A 13,220-nucleotide genomic window follows, 5' to 3' on the forward strand; every position below is an offset into this window, starting at 1 on the left:
AAGGGTTTAAACTTGTCTCTTCATGACTCTGTACAACTTTTCTTTAATCAATTCTGAATTCTGTACGTCACAGTTTTATATTAGTGATTCGTGTTGAAGACTATAGTTGAAGTCGGACGTTTAAATACACTTAGGTTGGAATCATTAAAACTCATTTTTCAACCACTACAGAAATGTCTTGTTAACAAACTATAGTTTTGGCAAGTCAGTTAGGACATCTACTTTGCATGACACAAGGAATGTTTCCAACAATTGTTTACAGACATATTATTTCACTTATAATTCACTGTATCACAATTCCAGTGGGTCAGACGTTTACATACACTAAGTTGACTGTGCCTTTTAAACAGCTTGGAAAATTCCAGAAAATGATGTCATGGCTTTAGAAGCTTCTGTCAATTGGAGGTGCACCTGTGGATGTATTTCAAGGTCTACCTTCAAACTCAGTGCGCCTTTGCATGATATCATGGTAAAATCAAAAGAAATCAGCCAAGACCTCAGAAAAATATTTCCAATTTCCAAACGCCTGAAGGTACCACGTTCATCTGTACAAACAATAGTACGCAAGTATAAACACCATGGGACCACACAGCCGTCATACCACTCAGGAAGGAGACGCGTTCTGTCTCCTAGATATGAACATACTGTGGTGCGAAACGTGCAAATCAATCGCAGAACAACAGCAAAGGACCTTGTAAAGATGCTGGAGGAAACCGGTACAAAAGTCTCTATATCCACAAAACGAGTCCTGTATCGACATAACCTGAAAGGCCGCTCAGCAAGGAAGAAGTCACTGCTTTAAAACCGCCATAAAAAAGACAGACTATGGTTTGCAACTGCAAATGGGGACAAAGAACATTGAAGAAATGTCCTCTGGTCTGATGAAACATAAATATAACTGTTTGGCCAACATCGTCATGTTTGGAGGAAAAAGGGGGAGGCTTGCAAGCCGAAGAACACCATCCCAACCGTGAAGCACGGGGGTGGCAGCATCATGTTGTGGGGGTGCTTTGCTGCAGGCGGGACTGGTGCACTTCACAAAATAGATGGCATCATGAGGGAGGAAAATTATGTGGATATATTGAAGCAACATCTCAAGACATCTCAAGTTATTAAAGCTTGGTCGCAAATGAGTCTTCCAAATGGACAATGACCCCAAGCATACTTCCAAAGTTGTGGCAAAATGGCTTAAGGACAACAAAGTCAAGGTATTGGAGTGGCCATCACAAAGCCCTGACCTCAATCCTACAGAAAATGTGAGGGCAGAACTGAAAAAGCGTGTGTGAGCAAAGAGGCCTACAAACCTGACTCAGTTACACCAGCTCTGTCTGGAGGAATGGGCCAAAATTCACCCAACTTATTGTGAGAAGCTTGTGGAAGACTACCTGAAACTTTTGACCCAAGTTAAACAATGTAAAGGCAGTGCTACCAAATACTAATTGAGTGTATGTAAACTTCTGACCCACTGGGAATGTGATGAAAGAAATGAAAGCTGAAATAAATCACTCTCTTGTGATCCTAACTAAAACAGGGTTCTGCATGTGTTCTCTCATATGTTGGAACCGAGGGGGGTTCTGCATGTGTTCTCTCATATGTTGGAACCGAGAGGGGGGTTCTGCATGTGTTCTCTCATATGTTGGAACAGAGAGGGGGGGTTCTGCATGTGTTCTCTCATATGTTGGAACCGAGAGGGGGGTTCTGCATGTGTTCTCTCATATGTTGGAACCGAGAGGGGGGTTCTGCATGTGTTCTCTCATATGTGTTCTCTCATATGTTGGAACCGAGAGGGGGGTTCTGCATGTGTTCTCTCATATGTTGGAACCTGCATGATGTTGGAAGGGGGGTTCTGCATGTGTTCTCTCATATGTTGGAACTCATATGTTGGAAGAGGGGGGTTCTGCATGTGTTCTCTCATATGTTGGAACCGAGAGGGGGGGGGTTCTGCATGTGTTCTCTCATATGTTGGAACCGAGGGGGTTCTGAGACGTTGGGGGGTTCTGCATGTGTTCTCTCATATGTTGGAACCGAGAGGGGGGTTCTGCATGTGTTCTCTCATATGTTGGAACCGAGAGGGGGGTTCTGCATGTGTTCTCTCATATGTTGGAATGTGGTCTCTCATATGTTGGAACTGAGAGAGGGGGGGGTTCTGCCTACATTCTTTTGAAAGTGATCCTACTCTGTATGTTCTCTGAACTATGACCCCTTTTCCGACACCCAGAGACACAGTATTAACTTCGTTTAGCTTTTTTATGTACTTTAAAATGATTTCTGTTACAAAGTTACCATAATTATTATAATTCTAATTATTATTATGTTGAAACTGTATATCCTGTCGCGGCAGCGTAGCCTAGTGGTTAGAGCGTTGGACTAGTAACCAGCAGGAAGCCTAGTGGTTTGAGCGTTGGGCTAGTAACCAGCAGGAAGCCTAGTGGTTAAGTGTTGGACTAGTTCCCAGGTAGCCTCAGTGGTTAAGAATGTGTAGTAACCAGCACTTGCCTGGTTAAGCGTAAAGGTAAAGTAAAAAAAAAAAGCCTTAGTGGTTAGAGTGTTGCCAGTGGGACCAGCAGGTAGCCTAGTGGATAGAGCGTTGGGCTAGTAACCAGCAGGTAGCCTAGTGGTTAGAGTGTTGGACTAGTAACCAGCAGTGAGCCAGATGGTTAGACCATGTCCAGTCTGTAACCAGCAGGTAGCCAGTGGTTAGAGTGTTGGCAGCAGGAACTCACTAAGTGGTTAAGGCTGAACTCATAGCCTGGTTGACTTCCTGGACAAGACCAGCAGGTAGCCAGTGGTTAGAGTGTTGGGCTAGTAACGCCCAGGTAGGCACCTCAGTGGTTCAGAGTGGGACTATAAGCCAATGGTAGCCTAGTGGTTAGAGCGTTGGACTAGTAACCAGCAGGTAGCCTAGTGGTTAATGTTGGACAGACAGGGTAGAGGTGATGGAGTGGCCATTTTGATAGAAAAAAGCAGGTTGTCCTAGTGGTTAGAGTGTTGGACTAGTAACCACAGGTAGCCTAGTGGTTAGAGTGTTGGACTAGTAACCAGCAGGTAGCCTAGTGGTTAGGCGTTGGACTAGTAACCAGCAGGTAGCCTAGTGGTTAACTAGTTTGTTGGACTAGTAACCAGCAGTCTAGCCTAGTGGTTAAATTGTGTTGTCTGTAAAGCCTAGCCAGTGGTTAAGTGTTGGACTAAAAAGTAAGCCTAGTGGTTAGACTTAAACCTTTAGCCAGCTGGTTGATGGACTAAAGACCAGCATGAGCCTAGTGGTAAAGAGTGTTCAATGTCAACCTATCTTAGAGTGTTGGACAAATACACCATCAAATATGTTTCTACTGGTGTATTCGTTGGACATTAGTGACAATTGCCCAGTTTGGTTAGAGATGTGACAATACAAAGCAGGTAGCTTCAGTGGAAGAGTGTTTAGTAAAAGGTTGCTTCAAATCCCCGAGCTGACAAGGTACTATCCCTGAACCTGGATTTAGTTTCAGCCTTTACTCAATGTTTTCAGTACTATTGTGAATGATCATCAAAAATGTCGTTCTGCCCCTGAAACAGGCAGTTAACCCAGCCTTTTACCCAGATGTTTTGAAAATAAGAATGATCATGACTGCCAAGGTTAAAAATAAGGGTAAAATAAAAATAAAACCCTTCCTGTCTCTGGTGGGACCAGCTCTGTGAAGATTATGAGCTTGAGTCAAGGCCAGCGTTGCACAGTGTTAGGCGGAGCCGCAGTGAGCAGATGGGGGAGACCATCTCCAGTCTGAAACAGGACAAGGAGCTGCTGCAGCAGGAACTCACTAAGAAGGCTGAACTCATCTGTGACTTCCTGCAAGACCAGCTACGACCAGGTACGCTCTTACTACGCCCAGGTAGGCACCTCATTCTTCTCAGGTACCCTATAAGCTCAATGGGATGTTACATAATGGGATATTAATATTGAGGGTTATGTGTTCAATGCTGACAGACAGGGTAGAGGTGATGGAGTGGCCATTTTGATAGAAAAAAAACAAGTTGTCTCTACTAAAATCAATTTCCCCCAAAAAACTGTCTGTTTGTCTGGATAAAAATGTATCCATTACTGTTATAGGGGTCTGCCGTCCTCCCTCGGCACTCGAGGAGTTAACTAGTTTGTTGTCTTCTACTAAGTCAGAAGTCATCCTGGGTGACCTAAATTGTGATTGTCTGAAGCCTGCATTTCCCAATCTAAAAAGTAATGTGTAATGACTTAAACCTTTACCCAGCTGTGATGACTAAAGACTACATGAGCCCAACCCTAAAGAGCCTTCAATGTCAACTCTGATCTTATTCTGACAAATACACCATCGAAATATGTTTCTACTGGTGTATTCTCCCAAGACATTAGTGACAATTGCCCAGTTTGTGTTAGAGATGTGACAATACAAAACATCTAAGCTTCAGCGAAGAGGCTTTTAAAATGTCTTTATTTTCGTGAATTTGATTGTGTTTCACCTATCCCTGAACCTGATTTAGTTTTCAGCCTTTTACTCAGATGTTTTCAGTACTATTGTGAATGATCATGCTCCCGACAAAAATACTCAGGGTTAAAGGAGGATAGAATGCCTGGTACCACTCTGGAAGATTATGCTTGAGTCAAGGCCAGGAACACAGTCTTAGGCCCCGACTGGTGTTTAAGCAACTGAGACAGCTGAACAGCTGAAAATCTGATTTATTATGTAGCCACTCTTTTTGGATTGTAATGGGAACCCGGCTAAATTCTGGGATGGTGTCAAATCCCCGTAGGGTTTTATTTCTCCTCTCTACCACAACAAATTTAAGTCAGGCTCTGGCCTCATCATTGATGCGTTTACTCACCATTTTTATTTCATTTTTTATTTTTTATCTCTCTTTGAAAGAACTTCTGAGTCTATTCACAATGGTATTGGGCTGGATGCTGTCAGGGGAAACTTACTGAATGACCTGAGAAATGATAGTCTCAGCTTTGCTTTTAATCTATATCCAGAAAAAGAAAGTCCTGGATGCTTTGTTATTGTCTATATCTAACAAAACAATAGACACATGGACCATTATGTTGGACCCTGGTCTATATCTTTATCTATCATCATTGTTGGCAGATAAACCATTTTAAAAAAAAATGTAACATTGTTATCAGGAAATATTTCAAAAAGTCCGTAAATCAGCTGTTGTTCTGCCACTCCTTAAGGACGTGGATAGTAGAGATGTTCATAACTAGCCCATTTATGTTGCTTCCTGGTCTATATCTATTCTAGAAAACTTGGTAGATGTACAACTTAGTTTTTTTTTATGTTGTTTTTGTCTTATATCTATTCTATCTAATCAGGGATGAGCACCAATCAGGGTTTAGGCCTGGGCATCCAATCATTTAGGCCTGGGCACCAATCAGGGTTTAGGCCTGGGCATTCTATCAGGGTTATAGGCCTGGGCACCAATCAGGTTTTAGGCCTGGGCATCAATCTAGGGTTTAGGCCTGGGCATCCAATCAGGGTTTAGTCCTGGGCATCCAATCAGGGTTTAGTCCTGGGCATAGCACTGTTACAGCTTCCACTTCAGTAGTTAATGATCTTGTCAATGCTTTAGACACTACAATAACATGTTCTGCTTTGTTTATGGACCTGTCAAATTATTTTGATACTGTTGATCGTGCTATTTTAGTGAATAAGTTGTCCTCGATAGGTCTGAGCTCTGACACCTCTTCATGGGTTCATGATGATCTTAGTGACAGAACTCAGGCCATCCTGATGGATGGGGTTGAGTCTTCATTTCTAGAGGTACATATAAAGGTGTACCACAGGAGTTGATTTTGAGACTTCTCATTTACTACTAAACACCATTGGTCAATCTGTTAAATTGTAAACTTCATGCAGATGAGACCATTATGTTGTTATTGTCTATATCTATCTATCTATATGCAGATGAGACCATTATGTTGTTATTGTCTATATATATCTATCTATATGCAGATGAGACCATTATGTTGTTATTGTCTATATCTATCTATCTATATGCAGATGAGACCATTATGTTGTTATTGTCTATATCTATCTATCTATATGCAGATGAGACCATTATGTTGTTATTGTCTATATCTATCTATCTATATGCAGATGAGACCATTATGTTGTTATTGTCTATATCTATCTATCTATATGCAGATGAGACCATTATGTTGCTATTGTCTATATCTATCTATCTATCTATGAGACCTATCTATCTATCTATCTATCTATCTATCTATCTATCTATCTATCTATCTATCATATCTATCTATCTATATGCAGATGAGACCATTATGTTGTTATTGTCTATATCTATCTATCTATATGCAGATGAGACCATTATGTTGTTATTGTCTATATCTATCTATCTATATGCAGATGAGACCATTATGTTGCTATTGTCTATATCTATCTATCTATATGCAGATGAGACCATTATGTTGCTATTGTCCAGACTGTTGATCTGGCTGTGTCAGAACTACAGTCAGATTTAATAGCTATAATATCTAGCTGATGTTCTTAAAACGGGCAAAACTAAACTCATGTTGTTTTTAAAACTCTCGTGTTTCAGATGAACTAAATATTCTTCAATCGAACGTGTTCCTGCATATACAGTTCCTTCGGAAAGTATTCAGACCCCTTGACATTTTCCACATTTTGTTACGTTGCAGCCTTATTCTAAAATGTATTAAATAAAAAAAGGTATTCGGCAATCTACACACAATACCTCATAACGACATCACAATACCCCATAACGACGTCACAATACCTCATAATGACATCACAATACCTCATAACGACATCACAATACCTCATAATGACATCACAATACCTCATAACGACATCACAATACCCCATAACGACATCACAATACCCCATAACGACATCACAATACCCCATAACGACATCACAATACCCCATAACGACATCACAATACCTCATAACGACATCACAATACCTCATAACGACATCACAATACCCCATAACGACATCACAATACCCCATAACGACATCACAATACCCCATAACGACATCACAATACCCCATAACGACATCACAATACCCCATAACGACATCACAATACCCCATAACGACATCACAATACCCCATAATGACATCACAATACCCCGTAACGACATCACAATACCCCATAACGACATCACAATCCCCCATAATGACATCACAATACCCCATAATGACATCACAACACCCCATAATGACAAAGCGAAAATATTACAAATAAAAACTGATACCTTTACATAAGTATTCGGACCCTTTGCTATGAGACTCAAAATTGAGCTCAGGTGCATCCTGATTCCATTGATCGTCCTTGAGATGTTTCTACAACTTGATTGGAGTCCAACTGTGGTAAATTCAATTGATTGGACATGATTTGGAAAGGCACACACCTGTCTATATAAGGTCCCACAGTTGACAAGTGCATGTCAGAGCAAAAACCAAGCCATGAGGTTGAAGGAATTGTCCGTAGAGTACAGGATGGTGTCGAGGCACAGATCTGGGGAAGGGTACCAAAACATTTCTGCAGCATTGAAGGTTCCCAAGAACCCAGTGGCCTCCATCATTCTTAAATGGAAGAAGTTTGGAACCAACAGAGCTTCCTAGAGCTGGCTGACCGGCCAAACTGAGCAATCGGGGGAGAAGGGCCTTGGTCAGGGAGTTGACCAAGAACCCGATGGTCACTCTGACAGAGTTCCTCTGTGGAGATGGGAGAACCTTCCAGAAGGACAACCATCTCTGCAGCACTCCACCAATCAGGCCTTTATGGTAGAGTGGCCAGACGGAAGCCACTCTTCAGTAAAAGGCACATGACAGCCGGCTTGGAGTTTGCCAAATGGCACCTAAAGGAATCTCAGACCATGAGAAACAAGATTCTCTGGTCTGATGAAACCAAGATTGAAGTCTTTGGCCTGAATGCCAAGCGTCATGTCTGGAGGACACCTGGCACCATCCCTACAGTGATGCATGGTGGTGGCAGCCTCATGTTTTTCAGTGGTAGGGACTGGGAGACTAGTCAGGATCAAGAGAAAGATGAACAGAGCAAAGTACAGAGATCCTTGATGAAAACCTGCTCCAGAGCGCTCAGGACCTCAGACTGGAGCGAAGGTTCACCTTCCAACAGGACAATGACCCTAAGCACACAGACAAGACAACGCAGGAGTGGCTTCAGGACAAGTCTCTGAATGTGCTTGTGGCTTTCCACTAGATGTTGGAACATTGCTGAGGGGACCTGCTTCCATTCAGCCACGAGAGCATTAGTGAGGTCAGGCACTGATGTTGAGCGATTAGGCCTGGCTCACAGTCTGCGTTCCAATTCATCGCAAAATTTGAGGTCATGGCTCTGTGCCGGCCAGTCAAGTTCTTCCACACCGATCTAAACAAACCATTTCTGTATGGACCTCGCTTTGTGCACGGGGGCATTGTCATGCTGAAACAGGAAAGGGCCTTCCTCAAACTGTTGCCACATAGTTGGAAGCACAGAATTGTCTAGAATGTCATTGTATGCTGTAGTGTTAAGAATTCCCTTCACTGGAACTAATGGGCCAGTTTCCACTGCTCCAGAGTCCAATGGGGTGGAGCTTAACACCACTCCAGCCGACGCTTGGCATTACACATGGTGATCTTAGGCTTGTGTGCCGCTGCTCGGCCACGGAAACCCATTTCATGAAGCTCCTGAACAGTTATTGTGCTGACGTTGCTTCCAGAGGCAGTTTGGAACTTGGTAGTGAGTGTTGCAACCGAGGACAGACGATTTTTACGCGCTACGCACTTCAGAGCTTTTGGCCTACCACTTCGCGACTGAGCCGTTGTTGCTCCTTTCCACTTCACAATAACAGCACTTACAGTTGACCGGGGCAGCCATAGCAGGGCATTTGACTTACTGACTTGTTGGAAAGGTGCTATCCTATGACGGTACCACGCAGGAAGTCACTGAGCTCTTCCACAAGGCCATTCTGTTTGTATATAGAGATTGCATGGCTGTGCGCTAGATTTTATACACCTGTCTGCAACAGGTGTAGCTGAAATAGTAACATTTAATTTGAAGGGGTGTGTGTGTGTGTGTGTGTGTGTGTGTGTGTGTGTGTGTGTGTGTGTGTGTGTGTGTGTGTGTGTGTGTGCGTGTGTGTGTGTGTGTGTGTGCGTGTGTGTATATAAACACCATTCTCAACAGTGAAGAGGTGACTCCGGGATGCTGGCCTTCTCGGCAGAGTTGCAAAGAAAAAGCCATATCTCAGACTGGCCAATAAAAAAGATTAAGATGGGCAAAAGAACACAGACACTGGACAGAGGAACTCTGCCTAGAAGGCCAGCATCCTGCCTCTTCACTGTTGACGTTGAGACTGGTGTTTTGCGGGTACTATTTAATGAAGCTGCCAGTTGAGGGCTTGTGAGGCGTCGGTTTCTCAAACTAGACACTCTAATGTACTTATCCTCTTGTTCAGTTGTGCAACGGGGCCTCCCACTCCTCTTTCTATTCTGGTTAGTGCCAGTTTGCACTGTTCTGTGAAGGGAGTAGTACACAGCATTGTACGAGATCTTCAGTTTCTTGGCAATTTCTCACATGGAATAACCTTTATTTCTCAGAACAAGAATAAACTGACGAGTTTCAGAGGAAAGGTCTTTATTTCTGGCCATTTTGAGCCTGTAATCAAACCCACAATTGCTGATGCTCCAGATACTTTTGAAAGGTAGTGTGCCACAAAGACATCTCTCTACATTCAAATTGACATTTAATAAAATGCAATTCTGTTCGTTGTCCATAGCTTATCAACTAGTCTGGAGAAATGAACATTAAATTCTCTGCCAAAAAGGCCAGTTTTATTTTAACAGTTTTCAGCTGTCCCCCAGCACATTAAAAAGGTGCACCTGTGACAAAAGACACTACATTTAATGATCATGCTACGTGAGGCCAGTTGGACGTATTGGCGAAGTTGAAGGCTTATTTTGGAGAAATGAACATTAAATTCTCTGCCCACCTGGCCAACATCCAGTGAAATTGCAGAGCGCCAAATTCAAAAACAGAAATACTCATATTACAAATTCATAAAACATACAAGAGTTATACATCTGTTTGAAGATGAGCTTCTTGTTAATCCAACCACGTGTCAGATTTCACAAAGGCTTTACAGCGAAAGCAGACCATGCGATTATCTGAGAACAGCGCCCAGCAGACAAATCATTACAAACAGGAACCAGCCAAGTAGAGGAGTTACATGTCAAAATGATGTTTCTAATCAATCCTCAGGTTGTTTTTAGTCATAATAATCGATAATATTTCAACCGGACAATAACGTCGTCAATGTAAAAGGTAAACAAGAAAGGGACGCTCTCGGTCGAAGGAAGTGCAATATGAGTCTTAAATCAATGGATACTGGTCGTGGGCATGAAAAACCTCTGGGACACTGTAGGGTCCAGTCACTCAGACTGGTCTTACTCCTCATTTTTCAGAATACGAGCCTGAAACAATTTATAAAGACTGTTGACATCTAGTGGAAGCCATAGGAAGTGCAATTTGAGTCCTAAATCAATGGATACTGTAATGGCATTAAAAAAAAATCTCACTTCCTGGATGGATTTTTCTCAGGTTTTCGCCTGCCATATCAGTTCTGTTATACTCACAGACATTATTTTAACGGTTTTGGAAACATTAGAGTGTTTTCTATCTATCAAATCTACCAATTATATGCATATCCTAGCTTCTGGGCCTGAGTAGCAGGCAGTTTACTTTGGGCATGCTTTTCATCCAGAGGTGAAAATAGTGCCCCCTAACCTAATTAAGTTAATCAGCTTCTTGATATGGCTCACCTGTCAGTTAGATGGATTATCTTGGCAAAGGAGAAATGCTCACTAACAGGGATGTAAACACACGTGTGCACAAAATTTTGTCCGACACTTCTTATTTCAGCTCATGAAATATGGGACCAACACATTACATTTAATATTTTTGTTCAGTATAGAACATAATTAGGTCTAGTCTAAGGCTTAGTCTACAAACTGTACCTGATCATCACCAGCAGTGGTGGGGAGGCATGTGGATGAAGAATGACCCTCTATTATAAATCCAGAGTTTAAAACATGGTGTGATGTTTCTGCCAGAGACCATCGGTTTAATGTTTTTTCTTTTCCTCAGAGAAGAGGCGTGGTCTTTCGTCCAGCCAGATGGAGCTGGGGACGGGTAGCTCCTCCCACATGGGGGTGGGTTTCCCTGATGAGGGTGTGGCTTTTGAGAACCCCGCCCTATTCGACAGCTTTGAGGAGGTGGAGCTCCACAGGGTGATGAAGAGCTCCAAGAGGAGCAGAGATGGAGAGAACACACGAGTTAGGAGTAAGTACTGTAGATGGCCCTTAAACAGAGTCAGGACTACAGTACTGTAGATGGCCCTTAAACAGAGTCAGGACTACAGTACTGTAGATGGCCCTCAGGACTGTAGATGGCCCTTAAACTGTAGATGGCCCTTAGAGTCAGGACTACAGTACTGTAGATGGCCCTTAAACAGAGTCAGGACTACAGTACTGTAGATACCCCTTAAACAGAGTCAGGACTCCAGTACTGTAGATGGCCCTTAAACAGAGTCAGGACTACAGTACTGTAGATGGCCCGTAAACAGAGTCAGGACTCCAGTACTGTAGATGGCCCTTAGAGTCAGGACTACAGTACTGTAGATGGCCCTTAAACAGAGTCAGGACTACAGTACTGTAGATGGCCCTTAAACAGAGTCAGGACTACAGTACTGTAGATGGCCCTTAAACAGAGGCAGGACTACAGTACTGTAGATGGCCCTTAGAGTCAGGACTACAGTACTGTAGATGGCCCTTAAACGGGAGTACAGTACTGTAGATGGCCCTTAGTCAGGACTACAGTACTGTAGATGGCCCTTAAACAGAGTCAGGACTACAGTACTGTAGATGGCCCTGAGTCAGGACTACAGTACTGTAGATGGCCCTTAAACAGAGTCAGGACTACAGTACTGTAGATGGCCCTTAAACAGAGTCAGGACTACAGTACTGTAGATGGCCCTTAAACAGAGTCAGGACTACAGTACTGTAGATGGCCCTTAAACAGAGTCAGGACTACAGTACTGTAGATGGCCCTTAGAGTCAGGACTACAGTACTGTAGATAGCCCTTAGAGTCAGGACTACAGTACTGTAGATGGCCCTTAGAGTCAGGACTACAGTACTGTAGATGGCCCTTAAACAGAGTCAGGACTCCAGTACTGTAGATGGCCCTTAGAGTCAGGACTCCAGAACTGTACCCAATACCATAGAGTTGGATAGAGGGCGCACTTGGACCAAAGCCTGGTGATGGCGCTGTCCATGCTGTCACAGAAGTGGCCAATGCGAAGATAGGAGATGAGCTCTCTAGTACATCTCCATCCCTCACACTGAAACATGTCAAATAAAGAGTTGAGAAATCAGCATTTGTTTTACTATTACTTAACCCCGTCGGTCCTGTCGCTCTCTCTCTCCCCAGTGAAGAACGTGGTGGGCGTCATCGCCAGGTACATGGCGGCCCTGCAGGAGTTCAGACGCAGCGTCTCCATGAAGGTGGCGTTCGACCGCGTGGGCGTCGACCGCAACACCATCTCACGGACGGCCGCCATCGCCGAGCTGAGCCTGGCCGCTCCGGAGGTAAATCCTTCTTATCAGACGATGGGGACTTTTTAATCTAAGGCATTGAGTTTTTTAGTCTGGGATTAGCTTTTTATCATTAGTGTCTGTCATTGTATTTATTCAGTGTTGTAGGTGCCATTTTGGTTTATGAGTTGTGTATATATTGTCTGTCCAGGGTTATTTTGACTTGTTTTGGACACTAAGAGGGCACTATTTGTTGGGGTCATGGGTCACTGGTCTCGTGTGTGTGTGTGTGTGTTTGTGTGTGTATAGGTAGTACAGGTGAGAGGAAGGGTTAGTACAGGTGAGAGGAAGGGTTAGTACAGGTGAGAGGAAGGGTTAGTACAGGTGAGAGGAAGGGTTAGTACAGGTGAGAGGAAGGGTTAGTACAGGTGAGAGGAAGGGTTAGTACAGGTGTGAGGAAGGGTTAGTACAGGTGTGAGGAAGGGTTAGTACAGGTGTGAGGAAGGGTTAGTACAGGTGAGAGGAAGGGTTAGTACAGGTGAGAGGAAAGGTTAGTACAGGTGAGAGGTACAGGTGAGAGGAAGGGTTAGTACAGGTGAGAGGAAGGGTTAGTACAGGTGAGAGGAAGGGTT

The 13,220-nt window shown here is 43.4% G+C and overlaps 1 protein-coding gene across 2 annotated transcripts; it reads left to right on the top strand.

Moving 5' to 3' along the window:
- Positions 1–3,700: 3,700 nt before the first annotated feature.
- LOC127929566 (coiled-coil domain-containing protein 106-like) lies at positions 3,701–12,693 on the top strand. Of its 2 annotated transcripts, none has more exons than XM_052517513.1 (3): positions 3,701–3,866; positions 11,143–11,337; positions 12,485–12,693. In XM_052517513.1, exons 1-3 carry the CDS (start codon positions 3,737–3,739, stop codon positions 12,676–12,678), a joined length of 519 nt encoding a protein of 172 aa, XP_052373473.1. In that variant the 5' UTR covers positions 3,701–3,736; the 3' UTR covers positions 12,679–12,693. The 2 variants fall into 2 exon arrangements, with proteins under 2 accessions (XP_052373473.1, XP_052373474.1); XM_052517514.1 differs by having other exon boundaries at positions 3,701–3,845.
- The last annotated feature ends 527 nt before the right edge of the window (positions 12,694–13,220 follow it).

Source organism: Oncorhynchus keta, unplaced genomic scaffold (genome assembly GCF_023373465.1).
Source record: "Oncorhynchus keta strain PuntledgeMale-10-30-2019 unplaced genomic scaffold, Oket_V2 Un_scaffold_8424_pilon_pilon, whole genome shotgun sequence".
Classification (NCBI taxonomy): domain Eukaryota; kingdom Metazoa; phylum Chordata; class Actinopteri; order Salmoniformes; family Salmonidae; genus Oncorhynchus; species Oncorhynchus keta.